This window comes from Rhinoderma darwinii, chromosome 5 (assembly GCF_050947455.1).
Source record: "Rhinoderma darwinii isolate aRhiDar2 chromosome 5, aRhiDar2.hap1, whole genome shotgun sequence".
Classification (NCBI taxonomy): domain Eukaryota; kingdom Metazoa; phylum Chordata; class Amphibia; order Anura; family Rhinodermatidae; genus Rhinoderma; species Rhinoderma darwinii.
The window spans coordinates 321813444-321834912 of NC_134691.1; the positions used below are offsets into that span (position 1 = coordinate 321813444).

Genomic DNA, 21469 nt, shown 5'->3' on the forward strand with positions numbered 1-21469 from the left:
TCGATTAAACTCTCAAAATGGCTAGAAAAAGAGAGCTTTCATGTGAAACTCGACAGTCTATTCTTGTTCTTAGAAATGAAGGCTATTCCATGCGAGAAATTGCCAAGAAACTGAAGATTTTCTACAACGGTGTGTACTACTCCCTTCAGAGGACAGCACAAACAGGCTCTAACCAGAGTAGAAAGAGAAGTGGGAGGCCCCGCTGCACAACTGAGCAACAAGACAAGTACATTAGAGTCTCTAGTTTGAGAAATAGACGCCTCACAGGTCCTCAACTGGCAGCTTCATTAAATAGTACCCGCAAAACGCCAGTGTCAACGTCTACAGTGAAAAGGCGACTCCGGGATGCTGGCCTTCAGGGCAGAGTGGCAAAGAAAAAGCCATATCTGAGACTGGCTAATAAAAGGAAAAGATTAATATGGGCTAAAGCACACAGACATGGGACAGAGGAAGATTGGAAAAAAGTGTTATGGACAGACGAATCGAAGTTTGAGGTGATCACACAAAAGAACATTTGGGAGACGCAGAACAACTAAAAAGATGCTGGAAGAGTGCCTGACGCCATCTGTCAAGCATGGCGCAGGTAATGTGATGGTCTGGGGTTGCTTTGGTGCTGGTAAAGTGGAAGATTTGTACAAGGTAAAAGGGATTTTGAATAAGGAAGGCTATCACTCCATTTTGCAACGCCATGCCATACCCTGTGGACAGCGCTTGATTGGTGCCAATTTCATCCTACAACAGGACAATGACCCAAAGCACACCTCCAAATTATGCAAGAACTATTTAGGGAAGAAGCAGGCAGCTGGTATTCTATCTGTAATGGAGTGGCCAGCGCAGTCACCAGATCTCAACACCATAGAGCTGTTGTGGGAGCAGCTTGACCGTATGGTACGCAAGAAGTGCCCATCAAGCCAATCCAACTTGTGGGAGGGGCTTCTGGAAGCATGGGGTGAAATTTCTCCCGATTACCTCAGCAAATTAACAGCTAGAATGCCAAAGGTCTGCAATGCTGTAATTGCTGCAAATGGAGCATTCTTTGACGAAAGCAAAGTTTGAAGGAGAAAATAATTATTTGAAATAAAAATCATTATTTCTAACCTTGTCAATGTCTTGACTATATTTTCTAGTCATTTTGCAACTCATTTGATAAATATAAGCGTGAGTATCACGTCATTGTGGAATTTACTATAATTATGTGTCCATTATTTTACATGTCACACAAAATAGTGTGATGTATCAGGGTATGACCTTGTTGGCATTGGTTGATAAATGGTATCCAATGTACATAGATGCCATGCAGTTGTTATGGGGCCCTTGGACATAAGTTGTCCAGTCCTGGTCGGTTCCATGCATTTTCTATTTGGTGGAGAAAACCTGTGCAGGATTCTACTTTCCAGAAGAACTGATTTGTTAAAAGGTGACAAATCGGTGCACTGGAAGGGGGTAGAGGGGAAAACAAACCCTTCCGTTTGTGGGTTGAAAAACCCAGCACCATAATGGGCGGCCAGTTTAAACTTTACTATGTGGCCCCCCCTTTTCTGTATACGCTACTGATAGTATTCCTGAAAGGATTGTGCAGATGTGCTGTACCCCCAAGGTCATATTTAATATCTAGTTGCTTAACTATGGACTAGTACAATCTGATATCTGATTGGCTTCTGTGGCTTTTGACCCGTCACATTTTAATGCACCATATTATTAAAAAAAGCCTCAATATGTCTACATTGTCCTCCCTATTTCCTGGATACATTTTCTGATTTTGTGTCCTATTATTAGAGCACTAGCCACAAATATTTTTAAAATAAGTGATGATTGTAAATTAAAATGTGACAAGTCTAATGTAATATTAGAAAACTATGACTGTCTGATCCAAGACCAACCACAATAGAGACAGGCCAAAAGAAACTTGGAGTCAGACAGGAGCCCATTAACCATACATTTAATACCATGCTACCTGAGACTTTCACACTTCTTGTATACTCGTAACCTAAGATGGTGCCAAAAATGATAAAGTTGTAGTGAAAATCATCATGATAGTTTTCAAACATAGCTTATGTTCGCAGAGTTCTTATGAAAGTGAAAATCAAACATACCCTTAGGCCAGGTTACATGGAGACTATGGAGGCAAGAGATGTGGCTACAAAATCGTATTGTTGGATATTCCTTTCCATTGATTTATCTTAATGGAAATATGGACTTTCTTTTTCTGCCACTGTCAAACTTAGATTCCTTGAGTCCACTAGAGGAAATGATTCTGAGGACCACGCTCCATATATACAGAACACGTGCACTTCCATTATTAATTGCATTGTAAACTTTGTGGTTATCATTGTACACACAGGATATATCATCAATAAGGTCTAATAGATATTTGTGATTCAAACAATAAGATTAGACCCTAGTGTCAAGTGATTGGCGCCAAATGGTGTTGTCTTCTGCAAAAACTTTGGGGCTCATTTTTGGGTCAGAGCTTGTGCCCACTGCCAGATCCCCTGGTACTATGGATGGCGAGTCAAACTGAGAATGTGCCAGTCTTTATCAGATCCACCATGATGAGGTTTTTTTTTTGTACAGGAGCCATTAGGATCTGTTTGTTTTTAATCATTGAAGTCAATTGTTGACAGATTTAACAACTGATGCATACAAAATAGTTCAGTGAAAAATGTGTGGCACATGTGAATCCAGCATCAATTCTACACACATATCTAGGATATTTCAATAATCCAGATTGCTTGATGTTTTTTATACATCCTTTAAAGACCATCGCACTTTGAAAAGGAAAATATATTTTTGCATATGTTAGTATTTACTGAATAAAGGCTGCAATCTTCATTCCTTCATTCCTTGTCAGACCACTGATATGCAGTTCACAACTTGCTCCTAGTTTCAGACTTTACTCATGTGGACATATCCCTCTTAGTAATACATGTTGCATGTGAAGTCTGTAACACCAGGATGCTGCTGCTGTCACTAGCACATGAATCAGCACAGCTTCATTCCTGCACTGCTTTCCCCTTCTGTAGATGATGACACAGTCTCTGTATGATCTCTCCTCTTTTGTAGACACTGATGCTGACGGAGTGTGTAATACCTCCTTTGAAGCATGCTCTCCTCCCTCTTTCCTCTCTGGTACAGCCTGTGTGATCCTGTCATCCCCTTAAAGATTCTGCTGTGGGTATGCTCTTTCCTTTCTATGCTCTGGTGCAGCCTGCTCTGCCGTGTTCATCCTCATTCCCTCCCTGCCGGTATCTCCCACTGACCTTACACTGTGCTACTCTGAGAGAAGAGAGGCAGAAAGAAGAGAGAGTAGATGATGTCAGCCCTGTACCAATCAGTTCATTGTTGGATTTATGTCACAAGTAGAAGCACAACCAGCTGTGTACAAGAGCTACAAGAGACTCCATAGCAGCGAAATGGTAGGACATTGTTAATGAAGATTATTTAGAAAGTAGCTTAAAGAGGCTCTGTCACCAGATTTTGCAACCCCTATCTGCTATTGCAGCAGATCGGCGCTGCAATGTAGATTACAGTAACGTTTTTATTTTTAAAAAACGAGCATTTTTGGCCAAGTTATGACCATTTTTGTAGTTATGCAAATGAGGCTTGCAAAAGTCCAAGTGGGTGTGTTTAAAAGTAAAAGTCCAAGTGGGCGTGTATTAGGTGCGTACATCGGGGCATTTTTAATACTTTTACTAGCTGGGCGCTCTGATGAGAAGTATCATCCACTTCTCTTCAGAACGCCCAGCTTCTGGCAGTGCAGACACAGCCGTGTTCTCGAGAGATCACGCTGTGTCGTCACTCACAGGTCCTGCATCGTGTCAGACGAGCGAGGACACCGGCACCAGAGGCTACAGTTGATTCTGCAGCAGCATCAGCGTTTGCAGGTAAGTAGTTTTTTAAAAATAAAAACGTTACTGTAATCTACATTGCAGCGCCTATCTGCTGCAATAGCAGATAGGGGTTGCAAAATCTGGTGACAGAGCCTCTTTAATAAATTTTTATTTAGGAAGCAACTGAAAATATTTTTTTTTAAAAAATCAATATAAAGGTGCCCATTCCCTTTAAGCTAGAAGTAGCCAAACTTTTTCAGTGAGTGGTGTCTTATTTTTGTGTTGTTTGATGATCTACTGGGGAACCAGTGATAGGTATATGTGATGCACGGAGGACACTTTTTTTGCAATTTTTTTTTGCATGCCCCAATTTCAGATGCCCAGGTGACTTCATAAAAGTTATAACAGCCTCAGTTCCTTCTTGTACATACTTCACAGTCATGGCTTATTCATTCATGACTGCTGCTCCCCCATCCCCCATCTATATATAAGCTGTCAGGGAGTGTCAAACCCATTCCAGCTACCACTGGTCGAGCTTAACTAGTCCTTATATAATTCGCCAACCTATGATGATGGGAGTTTTTCTTCTTCTGTGTAGAAGCCAGTAAGGGAACAGCCTGGTGGCCTAATATTTTAGATCTACTGGTCCTTGCTATGAGGTCTACCATAAGATCATGATCTACTATTTGGCCACCACAGCTTCAAGGAATATCTTGAAATGTAGAATTTAGACCATTAAAACCATGAGCACGCTCCTGTGATTACTTCTCCTCTTACATACTTTACATTATAATTATACATCTTCTTTCATAATTTCTTTACTTGATCCTAAAGCCATTCTGTTCTTTATAGTACACATGGGCTAGGATGCCATTATTACCCTGCGTTCTACATTTCATGCATTATGTTATGAAGCTTACAACCTCCTATGTACATCCAGTTCTATTCCAGTAAGTAACAAGTCATATTATCAGTGTAGTGGAGGCTATTAGCATAGTGGATATGGCCACAGGGTAAATTATACAAGAGACAAGAACACACAGCATGCAAAGCAGATTCACAGCGTTCCAGGAACATGATAGGATAGATAGATTATATTTATTCGCTGCCACATGTCATTAACATAACTCATAATAAAGTCTTCATTTCATTACACTTTCCAATATTCATATGTAACATCATTACAGCAATCCCATTTTCTATTAGCTGCTTTAGTAGAATTGCAGAACTGCTTAAAATATATTTAAAAGTGATAGAAAATAATATGTATAAAAGTACTGCACTATTTCTTCATTTACACAGCAATGAGCAAAGACTTCACTAGATCAGTCCAAAATATAAGAAAAGTATACAGAAATGGCAAATTAGAGTAATTTCATTGTTTTTTTAGGGTTAAAAAGCTTTTGTAATTTAGTAAATCTGCCCCTAGTGGTTATAACCTCCATTACATGTCCTTACTATTCCCATGATTAGGCTTTGTTCACATATGGCCGGATAGGGGACCAAAAACGATCAGAGAATAGGTGCGTGCCGTCTTCTTTTTTTACCTCTATGGAGCACTAATTTTTTTTTAAACAGTTCTTATGGAGAAAAATAAATATATACATATATATATATATATGCAGTCCATAGGCAAATGAACACAGCACTCCAACATACCTATATATTAGGCCATGTGCTGGTTACTAGAGGATGAATCAGTTCCCCAACTTAAATGTAGAAAAACCATAGAACAGAGTAATGGCACCAGGAGTCTATTACAGTCTATTGCATTGCTATACCAGATATTGCTGCAGTCCTAGAAAGGCCTGTACACTTTTTTTTAAAACTGCCTCCACAGCTGCGCTACACCAACAACTGGGAGAAAACGCACCAGCGCAGCCTCTGGCTCTCCAGCTGTTGTGAAACAACCCAGCTTGCCTTAAAGAGGACCTGTCACCTCTCCTGACATGTCTGTTTTAGTCAACACTTGTATTCCTCATAAAATCATGGTTCCGGAGCATCTTTTTGGTTTACACTCCATTATTCAGTTCCTCTGTTATTCCTCTTAGAAATGTATTAATAAATTGACAACTGGGTGTTATTAGTTGGGGGGGGGGGTGTCCCTACACAGACTAACATTGACCAATCAGTACCGTCAGAGTGAGATTGTGTAGGGATACACCCGTTTGACAGGGAAAATTGTTACACCCAGTTATCAATGTATTTATACATTTCTAGGAGGAATAATAGAGGAACGGCACAATGCAAAGTTGTGAGAAAAGATGGTCCAGAATTGTGATTTTATGGGGAATACAAGTATTTACTAAAACAGACATGTCAGGAGAGGGGACAGATCCTCTTTAACATTTTACATACTGGGGTTTGTATAACAGCTGGAGAGCTACAGGTTGAACCACTGCTCTAAACCCCCCACAAACTGCAATGTGTATATGAAATCATCATTTTCCACTAGCACTGCACATCAGTAGTAAAATAGATCGGCAGCAAAATTATAACACGATGGCCATATCTGATCGTGGCCTTACACAGTTTTTTTTTACAAATACAAATTGGATTATTGCTGGTGATCCACTGGCGATCTGACAATTTGTATTGGGGCCCCCAGACTGGATTTCAACATGTCTGATCCTTTGTTGTCCAGGGACATAAGCCAATGTCTGAGTTGTCTGGCAGCTGCTTGCCTTTCTCCCCACTGCTGAGTTGATGTTTTTTGTGTCTTTAAAGCGAATGTCTATCTTCATCATGTCATTTATGGAAGTAAAATTCTATGCTGATTAATTTCTTAATATATGTTTATAGGGGCCCGAGTTCCATTTTATTTATATAGCCCTCAGAATCCCTTCATAGACATATAGAGAATTATAACATTCTGTCTGCTTGCAGACACACTTATTATAGAGTTCAATGTATAAACAGTATTCAATCCGCTCAAAAGTTCCCCCTAGTGGTGGCTGAAGGTGGTCAGAATTTTGTCATTTAAAAAGAACCTGTCACCTTCTCAAAAAAACTGCAGCTGACATCTCAGTTAGATTGCAGGTGCCTCACAGACTCTGCCACTTTGTTTTTGTTTTTTTCTAGCCCCCAAAATTGCTGCGCTATCGGTACCCTTATTTCTGGTGTCTGATAATAATGTATGGGGACCAGCGATCGGAGTAACGACTGCTCGTCCCCATCCATAGCTCCGTGTGTCAGGAGCAAACGAGCGCCGATCAACGATGTCTCGTTAACAGAATTATTGACAGGAAGTCCCCACGATCACTTTATCTCACATGTCTCCAGTTCTGAGTGCCCCCCAGACTATTTACATACATATGTGGGACTGATGTTAATGGATCTTTTATAAGCTGCACTTTTACAAGCTTTGTTCTTTAGGTTTAGAGCTCCTTTAAATAATACCTTGAACTACATAAAAATAAAATTGTCTGTATAAAAGTGTGGGCAGGACGCTCAGCCTTTGCATCAATAAACATTAATGTAAGAACAGAACAAAAGGGAATTCATGCAAATTTGTCTCTAAATCAGACACGCACGATGCCTGCGATGCCAGTCTATTCGGCTTATAGCAGGAGCGACGGACCCGATACATTATGTATACGTCTTGTATTGACTCTTAAGGCCCTTTCACATGAGCCAATGATCGGGCAAACAAATGTTCACATGAACGCTCGTTCACGATCATTGCCCTGTGTGAACAGGGCAATGATCAGCGGATAAACAAGCAAATGCTCGTCCATCGGCTGATTGTATCATTTATGCAACATGAAATATTATCGATGTCGGCAGCGCATCTCTCTGTATAAACTGGAAGATGTGCTGCCGACATGATGGAAATGTATGGGGACGGGCGATCGAAGTAATGAGCGCTCGTCCCCATACATAACCAATCATTGCTCCTTGTGAAAGGAGCAAACGAGCGGATATTAATGAGCTGTCTTGTTGATCGGCGCTCGTTTTCACGACCTATATTGACCGGTATAAAAGGACCTGTAGTGCTAGGCAAAGACGGGATCTTGATATAGTAGCACCAGTAGCTTTTAGGTTAAATGTGTATTGAGACGTTGCATCGAAAAACCTCAATCAAAAACGCATGCGTTTTTGCAGTGATTTTAATGCCTTTATTTGATGCAGTCGCAGTATTTACCGCACCCGCATCAAAGAAAACATTATTTCAAGGAAAAACACATGGAGTTTTTGGATGCATTTTTGAATGTGGTTTTAACCTCACATCAACCGCAAATTCTGAAAATACCCTTAGGATACATTGAGACTCCTGACACCTGGCAGCTTTGGTCCTGTACCACATGAAATTCTGCCTTGACGCTGGTAACTCCTTCTTGTTGTTTGGTCAGTCATGGGGCATTGAAACTGGGGTATAGTGTCTCATAGTGGCATAAGCACATTTACATCTCCTTTATTTTACAGTCAAATGTGACTGCATGTTTTGACTACAACTGCTATGGGAAGATATCACACCATGTCGCCATGTAGCTCCAGACTACTTGGTACATAACTTTGGCACAATGCAAGAATCAGGCAAAGAATCAGTGAGTGCATGGGTGGGTTTTATTGACAGATACACTCAATATTGCAAAAAGGGCATTTTTTAGGGGGAAAGAAGGATCGGGCATGTTGAATTTCAACATACCCGATCCTTTGTTCCCACTAGAGATAAGCCATTAACAGAGGGGTCTGGTTGTGGCTTATTTCCTTCTCCCCAGTGAAATAAACATGCATGATCTGCCAAGCCAAGCATGCAAGTTTATGGGAAAGTCAGGAGAAATAACTGCTACATGAAGGAATATTCGGTCGATAGTTATTTGATGTGCATAGACACCTTTGTGAACAGATACAGTCACACGTACCCTCACGCTTGGAACTTTAATACATAAAATACCACATAAAAAAACATAAGATACCACATAAAACAGATTTGGATTATACCCATGAAGAACAAGGCACTGTGCAGTTCTCACACTACATCCACAGGGAGAGAAGTTTCTAAGAACAAACCATCAAAAGTTGGGACTGCCAATGGAAAGTAGGGACACATGGCAACTATGGTGGAATACAATATATTTAGAGGGTGTTTGATGTCACTAATCAATGACACTGTGGACGTCTCCTACTTTCACATCAAAGAAGCACAATTTAAAAGATAAACTTTGTTTATGTCACGCATCCTCTATGGAAATGTGACGAGAATCTCTCTGCATTCAAATATTTACAGAGCAGCAAACTACAAATACAGGCAATGTCTTCTAGTAATGTCTTCTAGAAATGTCCCATAGTAACGTCTTATAGTAATGGGATCCTACATTATAAGTGACCTGAACCATAACTCCCACACCCCTGTCCTAATTTACCAGGATTAAAGGAGAAATTATTTATGAGAAGTGTCCTCGAACCTCAACAACATGCACATTATTGTAAGCCATTAAAGCCAACAATGAAGCATACGAGTTCAGGATAATTGGAGGCATCTTAAAAGCTAGTGCCTCATTACATCAAAATCCCATGGAGCTTGTCATTAATTAATACAAGTCAGACTGTATATGGGGTGCCTAGGGACAGGCAATGAAACAAAATGACCTGATCTGGTCAACACACCTGCAAGAAACAAATTACCAATTAACTAAAAGCAGGTAGGGGAACCTACAGAGGTGGCAAAGGAATTAATGACTTCTACCTTCATATATGCAGTCAGCAGTAATATAATCAATAGTTCGGAGCAATGGTATAGAAACTGCAGATAAGTTTGTAAGTTATAGTTATATTGACTGTTGCCTATAATACTATATGTGATAGATAGAGAGAGAGAGAGAGATAGATAGATAGATAGATAGATAGATAGATAGATAGATAGATAGATAGATAGATAGATAGATAGATAGATAGATACCAAGTCCAGCAGCACCGGCAGCGTGTGGGTGCAGGCTCTGAGGGACAGACCAAGTCCCAGATACACAGAAGTCAAAAAATGAGCAGCAACTCCAATGGTAAGGGTGAAAAAAGTGGGTACTTTTATTGCCCGTGCAACGTTTCAGCTCCGTTCACTGGAGCCTTTCTCAAGGCTTGAGAAAGGCTCCAGTGAACGGAGCTGAAACGTTGCACGGGCAATAAAAGTACCCACTTTTTTCACCCTTACCATTGGAGTTGCTGCTCATTTTTTGACTTATAGATAGATAGATAGATAGATAGATAGATAGATAGATAGATAGATAGATAGATAGATAGATAGATAGATAGATAGATAGATAGATAGATAGATAGATAGATAGATAGATAGATAGATAGATAAAATTCAAGAACAGTAGGCTTGCAGCAACAGGATAATATAACAAGGGTGTCATCTATATAGGGTGTATATGAGTGGGTTTCCTTTAGAAACGTATTCTAAAGTTATAGTTATAATGACTGATGGCTATAATACTATATACACAGTCTATGGCTCTATATGGAGTGTGCATGAGTGAATTTCTTCTGGGAACTCTTGGGTTAATAAATCAACCCAATCTAGTTGTCGGATCCTCATTGGGGACAGTGACTGTACAGCGCTGCAGAATATGTTGGTACTATATAAATAACAGGTGATAAGGGGTAGACTATTTTCTTTGTGACTAACTTTTGACATCTGAGTGGGGGGGATCTGTCCAAAATGTGTGGTTGGCTATAAATCTGCTGTTTATTTGTGAAATTTGTAACCCTTTTCTCCCCTTAGTGTGGGAAATTGTGATGATAAATTATAACAGTATTTAAATAATATAGTAAATTATGACACAGCACAGACATCTGGAAAGATATTTTATAAAAGAATATTTGTGGGTTTGGGGGTCCTAACAATGGACTTTATTCTCAGGGGGTGAATGTGTTACATTTAGAGCTTGAACTGCCCTTTGCTCAATACAAAAATAAAAAAAACACAAGACCAATTTGTATCGCTGCCATCAAAATCTTAGCCAACATTCCTCATACTTGTCTCTTATACCCAATAAAACATTGGACAGGACGGCTATTTTCTATTGTAATGCTGACAATAGCCTAAACGAAGTCTGTATCTCCACAGCTTAAATACCAACTGCTTAACCTCTTATCTCCTGGATTGCACATTTGTGTGTCATGACTGAATTTTTTTTTACTATCAGACTGGATTTTTGTAAATCTCCTGAGGACCCCGGACTCACACTGAGAACATAGAGTGGACCTGTCCCCTTCTCATCACTGTTACCTCCTCTGATGTTGTAGCCAAAAATGACAATAGGATAACATCTCCCTTCTTACCTTGCTCCAGTTCTGCTGCTGTCAACTGATAGTGATCAACCAACAACTTGAAAAGTAAAACAGCTCCAAATATGGAATTGGTCTTCTTAATCCTTTCCATAATGCTGAGAAAACCCGTCAACTTCCAAGGGGACCAAATGCCAAGGTGATGACAATCCTGTACCTCTAGAGGTGGCCTGATATATCCAAAGGGAAGAGTGTGAAGAAAGTTCTACAATCAAATACCAAGGGCAACAGTGGTCTTCTGATTAACAAGGATTGTGTAGAAGATGTGACTTGTCCAGACACAATCCTAATGATTTGAGGAACTCCTTGGGATGTCTTTTTCCCTGATCACATATTACCCTGTGGCAACTGTCAAAGGAAAACAATGAATGAAGATCAATTAGCCTCCAGCTGGGAATTCTTATCTTCTGTAAACTTTTAATATAACACCTCCAGGCTAGAAGAAGAAGATCATGGTGGGGTCTTCTGTCAATGTTTGATGTCCAGATGAGGGGGTACAGCATGAGAACACATCAGGATAGGGGGACACTGCTAAGAATGAGGAGAAATCCCATTACCTAAACTCACACATGTCATAGTACACAGGAGTATTCCAGACAACCAGATGTCAAGAGCTGTGAAATAGTTCTGTGAAGGAGTGAACAGTAGTCCCACCACTCCCAAGCCTCTCACTTCTTGATGGACACTTCACATGCCCAGAAGATAGAGGATGGTCTGCTTAATCCTTCTTTTTTTTTCTTCCTTAATTTCATGCACCTTCCCCTTCTTCAGAGCTTCAGGCAAGGAGGATCGATGCATCCAATCATTGGAGAAGACAAATGAAGAAGCATCTTCCAAACCTCTTGTCCTCCACAAGTCTTCTGCAGGGTCTAGGTCAGCTAGTTTGGAGAGGATCAGCGGTCAGCAGTACCTTGCTGTCCTTTGCAAATGCTGCCTGCTCTCTCTCTCTCCCACCTTACAAGCTGATTGCTCTTAGAAAGAAGAGGAGAAAAAAAAATCACAGGCATGTTCCCTCCTTCCTCCTCCTCCTTCCAGCCACCCTCCTCCTCCTCCTCAGCTGCCTTCTAGAGCTGCTCCAAGTCTCTGTTTACAGCCTGAGAACACAATACTCGCCTCATCTGTAGACACTTTCCATGCAGGACAATACTGACGGAGAGTGTGGAGCTGTATGAAGGAGTTTGCCTGCATGAACCTTTATTATGGCAGGTCTGTATAGGAGTGAAAATATATTTTGTCAGGCTATGAGTTGTGCAACAATGTATCAAACTTTGAGATGTTTTATTTTTATTATAGTCAATACATTGTAACAAACTATAATATTTATTATCTTTGTGCTGTGTAAATTACCTGTTCATAATAACAGTGATATGCCTTTCATATGTGGAAATATTATGGGCATATAACTGATCAGCCACTCTTGTACTAATAAGGCTGAGTTCACACAGAGTTTTTTGCAGGTGGAAACTTCTGCATCAAAATTCAGTTTGGGATTTTGAGGCAGAGTTTGACCTTCCTGCATGCCGTTGCGTTTTTCGCTGCATTTTTCGCTCGCGCCCATTGAGTGCTACAGGCAAAAAACTCAGCGAAATACGCTTTTTCTGCCTCTTATTGATGTCAATGGTAGGTCAGAGGCGTAAACGCCCAAAGATAGGGCATGACGCTTCTTTTTACCGCGAGCGTTTTTTCCCGCTCGCGGTTAAAAACGTGTACGTCTCCCATTGAAATTAATGGGTGGCATTTCCAGCCGTTTTTTGGCGCGTTTTCCGACGCAGTTTCCACGTCAAAAAACGTGTCAAAAAGCTCCGTGTGAACTGGCCTTAATACTGTAAGATATTTTGTGGCACTCAATAGTTAAGAAATACAGAAAGGCGATGTCTACTTTGATTAAAGCCTCATGCCCACTTCATTTTTTTTCGTCAGGGTGCTATCCGTTTGTTTTAACTGTTAGCACCCTGACACATTCATTTCAATCGGGCCATGCACATTTCCGTTGTTTTAACGGAACCGTGCGGCAGTTCCGTCAAAAGAAGTGCGGGTCCTACTCCTGCCCGTTTTTGAAGGAACAATTTTGGCCTTTGCATTGATTTGGTCCGTGTACTGCACTTGGAAACCATCCGTGTGCGGTCCGTGATTCACGGAACAGTCATTAGCGCTGTTCGCCGGAAGTGTGCATGAGGCCTAACACCTTTTTATTGGAAGGATCACAAATTGTCCTGATTTTAGGACCCCCAGTTGTCAGCTGTAAACTGTGATCGACCCTGGCAAACAGTGTTTAATTCTCCTATAGCACCACCACAGGAGAAATGAAGCATTACACAGTTACCATTCAAATCAATAGACTGCCAGTATAATGCACAGATATGCTGGGTCCTCTAGAGTAAAGCTGTTTTTTGCAGCTTCTCTCCTTTCTGGGTAATAGATGGGGTCCTGAATGAAAGTCTCTAGTATACTAACTCATAATTCTCTAATATGGTAGTAGGAAATGGAATTTTAAAACCAGACGGTTCCTTTAAGGCTTTGACTATTTTGGACAACCTCTTCCATTAACATAAGACCGATAAGGGCATGAAGAGCCAATATGAAAGGTCCTTTGATTGTGACCGATTCTACTAAGTACCTACGCCACATTCAGGGCAGCTCTGGAGAACTGCAGGCGTCCATTAAAAATATTGACGCCCATTTAGTTCAATGAATGCCCTGTAATGGTCTGTTTCCCCTACAGAACGAATGATGATTGATATTTTAGTTACAGCGTAATTCCAATCAGAACAAATCACAAATATCTGTGCATCTGATTTAGTACGGAAAAAGTCTCCCAACGATAAAAGAAGTTCATAACCAAAGGCAAACATATTATGTAAACAGTAATGGGACCTGCTATTGGGACCCTAACCCCATGGGGCAGTCTTGACCTGCATAGAGCTCCCCTACTCCACAGACCGATAATGAGAGCAAAAAAGAAAGGGGGACAAGTTGAACAGGTCTGCGGCAATGCAAAATCTGTACCAGGGCCCCCCACCTAGTACGTGCCATTTATAGTACTGGTGCCTTTTTACATACATAGCACCGGGCTCCGGGTGCGACTGCTAAACAGCAGCCCCTATAGCTATGCCCCTGTTTGTTTCATACAACTTTATTTATAAAAAAAAAAATAATAATCTGCTAATTTCCCAATCTTTTTGTCACCATCCAAAGACTGTGTCGACCTTAGAACACCCATTGTATGATAGTGCAGAGTATTCATAGAAAGTAGTTTGATCCTGTTTTTTCTTTCCTTTGGGAGAAGTACATTTTTCCATTCTTTATTTTCACACTGGTCTTGGAGATTTGGCACCTCAGTGATATACACAGTTAACTGGATTTAGTTCATGCTATTGAACTTTTGGGAGAACTGACTTATTTTTCTGTGCAGCAAACAGATAAAAGCCCCATTAAAAAAATCACAGAGCCCCCCCATTTATAACAAAGTACAAAGACACACGTAGCATGATACAGTCCCAATGGTATTCTATTTAAAAGGCCAGTTATATAAAAGTTGTCATATAAATACAAATATTCTAATAGCTGTCACAAGCTTCAGTTCTGGAGTAGGTTGGGTATAACCCATAAGAAAAGGTTTTAACATGCACATACCGGTAAGTACAAAGTATTATTGCTAATGGTATAACCTTGCAAGGTCACATATATTACACATTAACATAATGTCACGTAATGCACATTTTATATGATTTAAGGAGGTAAAACAAGGCTTTTGAGATTATATTCCAATTTGTTCTTTATACAAAATTGTCATTATATTCATAGGCCTTACATGAACACACATAAATATTACTAGAATTAATATCTAGAAAAACCTAGGCATGGCACCCATAGCAGAAAGCTAAATGGGCCTCCCCTATGGTGTTGCCACCCAGGACCAAGGGGCGTGGTGTTTGTTTCCCCTTCCACATCCTTTCCAGGCCTATTGCTCACCCCATTGTTTGCTTGCAATGTAGTTTCTCTGGAGGGGGAGTCCTGCTCATGTTCTTGATATTTAAAGGGAAGGTGTCATGATTTATTTATTTTTTTATTATATTGCTTTTAAAAAATATAAACAAAAATTTTATTTATTAGTGTTGTCACGTTCTTATTTTTACTGTGTTCAAACCTTTACTTCTCTATGGGGGCTGCCATTTTTTTTTTCATCTTTGTGTGTCGATCAACGACACATACAGAGATGGAATACGGCACATACAACCCCATAGAGAATGCGAACGGGAGCCGTTCCATTCTCTGCAGCGTACGCCGTCTGTGTGGGAACGGCGCATGCGCCGCTCCCACACAGACCTGAACTAAGCTTGTTCACAGAGCGAAATCCGGCATTTTCATGTGGACCGGAAGCCGCTGCCGGACAGTAAGATGACGACTTCCGGACGCGGCTTCCGGCCATATGTTCAGGCGCAAGGAATAGGAGCGTAGACCAGCAGAGGCGGCGACAGGTAATTTATTTTCATGTATGTGATGTGTGTATTATGTTCGTGTATGCTCGTGTGATACTGTCTGCTGAGCCCTGTATCTAATCCTCCTACACTATGCAGTCGCTCAGAAAATGGCGGCACACAGTGTAGGAGGTTTGAAGATTCAAACCCTTCCTTCTCCTGGCACTAGCCAGAAGAAGGGAGGGGGGGATTGTGTGAGGACACTACAGGAGAGCGTGTCCACCCCAAAATTGCAGCATAAATCAATAAGGTTGCTTTACCACAGTGACCATGCTGCAATTTTGGGAACTGCTCCCTCTAGTGCCCAGCACATGGAAATGTTATAAATTAGAATCTAATTTATAATATTTCCTGACTTGTGAAAAAAAGTTAAAAAAATTAAAACAATGTGTAATCACTTAAATACTAATTGTTTAACTGGAAAACAATAAATAAATTCTAGCGACACATTCCCTTTAAGGGTGACCACAACCATGGCTAGGCCCATGCTCTCTCCATGTGCCCCATAGTAGCCACTTGGGCTGCTTCTATGGTATGTAGACCCTTGAGTGTACCAGCCGGACTGTTTATTTTAACACTATTACACTTAGGGCAGGAGTTGTGTATGAGAGCCAAAATAAGGTTGGATCTCGCCATGAATAATCATCAAACTCTTTTTCCCCAAAAATTTTTGGAAAGGCTTTCCAGATTACACATAATGGGATCAGATCTAATTTTTTTTAGCACTAAGGACACGACTATTTAGGCACCATGCACACAGCTCCCTTTATATAGAGCCCTTGTACAGCACCATACTACAGAGAATACCTTCGTAATATGGCATTCAATGGAAGATGCAACAATTTTTTTTCTATTATATTTTTTCTATAGCTAACAAAAAAAAAACTTCTGTATGATCTGTATGAAATTGGTATACAAAGATACAGAAAGACCCAACAGACTCCTTCAAGTGCTGTATTATGGCTCCGTACAACTCAATGTAATACACCGTATGGCCAAACGTATGTGGATATCCATTCAACTTATTGAGTTTAGGTGTTTCAGTCATAACCATTGCAAACAAGTGAATAAAATCAAGCACATAGACATGCAATCTCCATAGACAGAAATTGCTAATGGTGTGGGTTATACTGAAGAGGTGGGGAACTTTACACATGGCAAAATCATAGGAAGCCACTTTGGCCACAAAGCAATTCATTAAATTTCTGAACTGATTTATGATCGTTTTGTTAATGCCACTCTCAACTTTGTAGGAACATTTTGCAGTTCGGTCCCTTTCTGTTCCAGCATGACCGTACCCCTATGCACACAGCGAGCTCCATAAAGACATGGGGTGACGAGTTTGGTGTGGAGGAACTCAAGTGGCTGCACAGAGCCCTGACATCAACCCCACTGAATGCCTTTGGGAGGAATTCGAATGGCGATTGTGAGCCAGATCTTCTCCCCCAACTTCAGTGTCTGACCTCACAAATACTCTTTTGACTGAATGGGCAAAAATTCCCACAGACTCCCTCCAAAATCGCCTTCCCAGACGAGTGGAAACTATTATAGCCACAAAAGGGGCCCAACTCGATATTAACGCCCATGGTTTTGGGATGGGATGTCCAACAAGTTCATCTAGACGTGAAAGTCAGGTGTCCACATACTTTTGGCCATACACTTCTGTGTACGTTAGGCCTTTTTTAATTTCTAATTATAATGCTGATGACCGTATATCTGTTTTTGTTTTTACTACTAGTTTATAAGTGTATTATAATATGATGAGTATTGTTACTGCCCCATGGTAATATCCAGCGGTTTACGTTTTCCACCCTTGAATTGGGAATTGGGAAGCATTAGCGTAAAGAGACGGCACAGGCAGAATTTCAGTGGTATAAGCCGTCCATACATTGGATAAGTTGTACACAGATGAATGGCACTTAGCTGAGTAGTTAGCTGATAAAGAAATTCAAGGGAAAGAAATGAGTATAATCTATCACAGGAGCTGATAGCCACTGATTGGATTTTCATAGTATTTATCCACTAGCCGAGGCGTTTGTATTCTGTGGAAGCTACGGCATTATCAAGGCATCCCGAAAAACACCTGCTGGTGATCCAGCAATCAGTTTATCTCTGCACTACGCTATGAGACCCTGCTGCCATCTATAGTGCAAATAATGTATGAGGAGCCATGCACCGTGCACATCCTACTATCAGCTGAAGAGAGAAGAGCGCAGAAAATACACACAACCTGTCCGTATACTCGTAATCCAGCCCCATGTTCAAGCTGCTGCTGCTCTCTCCTGAATGAACTAAGATAAAGTATATACCGTGCTTATCTATAGATATTTATATATATAGTTATTTATTTCTTTATTTCTTTCTTTTTTTTAATTCTTTTTTTTACATTTCTGTGTTTCTTTGTTATCAAGTAGTAGAGTGCGGCACATTTATTATTCTGCAACATTTTTTAAAGAGGCTCTGTCACCCTATATGTGCCTGCCACAGATGCCTCATAAATGCCTGCAACAAATGCTGCAGAAATGCCTGCAACAAATGCTGCAGAAATGCCTGCAACAAACACCCATAAGTGCCTCATCCCCATTGAAAAGAATGGGGCTGAGCTGCAATACCAGACAGAGCCCATGGACAAGAGTGGCGCTGTTTCTGAGAGGAAAAAAAAAAAGCAAACTCTTTTTTTCTGATCTGGACAACTGCTTTAAATGACACGTTCTGCAGGCACAAACCTATAGTGGATAATATATAAATGCTGGAATTTTAAATGAAAAGTATGCAGAAAAATGAAAACAAATGCATTTTATTACTGAAAATCAAGTTACTATGATATTCACAACGCATAAGAGCATGGATATGTAGGGGTTTGCTATAAGCTCTATCACATTATGTAGGAGATAGGGCACTTATAATCTGGTGACAGCCTCTTTACTAGTTGCACAGTTCACGATTCATTTCTCTATGGTTGGTTGTGGACAAGCGGAATATTATGTACACAAAACTGGGCCTGACCGCGGACCTAGTGACCTGAACTAACAGCATCATAGGAATCTAATGCACATGGCAAAACTGCCCACATGAACCATGTACAGCAGCACAAGGAGTCACTATGGGTTTGTATTGGGAAGCCGTCCCCCCCATTTTCTTTCATATAAGCAAGGAATACCATAGCTGTTTGCCACAGATGCCTCGTTAGTGCCTGGCCAAGATGCCCTGTAAGTGCCTGCCACAGATGCCCCATAAGTGCCTGCCACAGATGCCCATAAGTGCCTGCCACAGATGCCCATAAGTGCCTGCCACAGATGCCCATAAGTGCCTTCCACAGATGACCCACAAGTGCCTGCCACAGATGCCTCAAATGTCTGCCACAAATGCTCATAAATGCATGCCACAGATCCCCTATATGTGCCTGCCACGGATACCTCATAAATGCCTACAACAAATGCTGCAGAAATGCCTGCAACAAACACCCATAAGTGCCTGCCATAGATGCCCCATAAGTGACTGCCACAGATGCCCCATAATTGACTGCCACAGAGACCCCAAGGGTGTACTGTCTGTACTGTATACATATTTAACTTGTTTTTATGATACTCTGCAATATGAATAGCTCGGTCATCTTTCCTGCAAAAAATTCAGAAGAAAAGTTCAGATAATGATGAATAAAAATTGCTGTTGTCAAGAGAGGTAAATTGGCAAAAACTGCATAAAAGCGTCACGTGTGACTACAGCCTTACACCTCATTCAGATGGGTGCACTGTATCCATATTTAACACTCCATATTCCAGGTGTAATCCCTGGACGCCTAGTGGTTCTACTGATCCAAATTTAAAGGATCACTGAGAACTAAGTTATTAGGTCACACACCTATTTTACCACTGTAAAATGAAGAAAAACTTCATGTATAAGTGACCATATAAAGCAGCTATGCATATGAATGAAAACAAACACAAAATGAAATTACAGGAAATAAGTACAAAAACATAAAAAAAATATATATGAAACGTTTATAAGTTAGTTTCTCTGTACTGTATTAAGACTGGGGAGAATGTGAAAGCTGAAAACAAGAATGAAATGCGAGTCATACTATCTTTATCACATAAGACCAATAGAAGAAACAATGAATGCTGAGAGACAATAGAATAATGAAAAAATACAAAAATACTTTATTGACATGAAATACACTGTATGATGATAAAAGAATCCATAAACCAACAGTAAAAACACGGATACTCGACTGAATATATATTAAATTGCATAGAAAACGGTGCATGACGTATATACACTCCCTAGATGGAAAAAATTCCACTGGATGCTTTCAGATATATGTATATAGTAATGAAGGACTGTAGACTGCTTAAACAGGTAAACAAAATATATAAATGTTTATATGCAAGGTAGTATAAACTGCATAAACCTATAGGCAGAGGTCACAACATAGGCCAAATTACAATGCTGATAAGATAATCATGGTCCACTGACCTCAGCATTCCATACATCACTATACATTCAAGTGAAACAAACAAGTACAAAATGAAAGTAAAACAAAGTGGATTTGCATCAGAGGGGTAGAAAGTCGCACATACCCATTATGAATAAACACAGTAAGTACAGCCGGGATCCTCCGGCTGTACTTACTGTGTTTATTCATAATGGGTGAGCCATGGATGAGTGAGCGCTGGTCCCGATCTCCTCCTCAGGAGACGCCAGCGCTCACTTCCGCTTCACTCTGCTGTGTCCCGTAGGGCCAGCGCGCGCACCTGAATTAAAGACCAAATTAGCCCATGAGCACCTTGGACTATAAGAGGGGCCCAGCCCCGTCCTGCATTGCCTGAGCATTGTTGTCGTTTACCTATGTTTGTCTCTGCAAATGGTCCCTTAGTGTTTCCTAGTTCCCAGTGTTCCCGTTCCTGCTACCTGTATCCTGTGTCCTGTGCTATTCTGAACCAGGTTCCGTATAGAGATGGAGTCGAGCTGTCCGAAGATGCCACAGGTACACCTATTTGAACTATAGACTTTAACCTGTGTCCTGTTGGCCAGCTGCCATACCGTTAAGGCGGTACGGCCCAGTGGGTCCACGCATCCAAAGTGTCACAGGTAATCCTATATAGCAGTAAGGCAAAGAGCACACAGCCGGCCAGGTCAAAAATACTTGTCACCAATGTCATAAGAGTTACAAACACAGCCAATATTATAATGCAAGATATTACCAAGTGAAAAATAATCTATAGGCATGATAGACTGATTAAAGAATAGTATTCATGGATAAATACAGCATATGAAGAAACATATGTAGACTACTTTAGATGGTCAGTATAGCCAAACAGCATATCATTAAAGTGTAGATAGATGTGTATGAAGCCTACATCTGTAATAAAATACACCCATACAACAACATATGCAATAGTCATAACTGGTCAACAGACTGCATAGTATAAAAAAGACTCCAAGTGGACATATGTAGTATAAAATTGAAGAGGTGTAATATACTCATCCAGTCACGGAGTGCAGATGATTGGCCTAGTGGACAATTTGAGTGGACATCCAATGTTTGTGGATTGAAACTGGATCAAGACATGTCCGTTACGGTAGTGGGCTTTGGAGCAAGTCCAGATTGTTAGCTGGCAGCTAGTGTAGCATGCAGTCTCCACTATATTTCAGGTAATAGAGCAGTAAAATATGTCCATGCCAGGAAGGCGACAAGTAACACCACAAACCAGAGGAGCCGCTTTTGAGGCGGTGGCAATAAAAAGCAGTCAGATACATCCACGTCAGGAAGGCCGTATACAGAATGTCAAATAAGCAGGTAACACCGACCATCCAAAAGAGCCGCATATGCAAGCAATGCTCTGATGAAGTCACGTGGTGACGAAACGCGTC

The 21469-nt window shown here is 40.7% G+C and overlaps 1 protein-coding gene across 1 annotated transcript in view; it reads right to left on the reverse strand.

Moving 5' to 3' along the window:
- The window catches only part of PLXDC2 (plexin domain containing 2), a 419557-nt gene extending 407451 nt beyond the window's left edge, over positions 1-12106 (reverse strand). The window contains exon 1 of the mRNA XM_075827580.1: positions 11112-12106. Coding sequence (XP_075683695.1) covers positions 11112-11211 — 100 coding nt within the window. The 5' untranslated portion in view covers positions 11212-12106. The remainder of the gene's footprint in view (positions 1-11111) is intronic.
- Positions 12107-21469: the final 9363 nt, after the last annotated feature.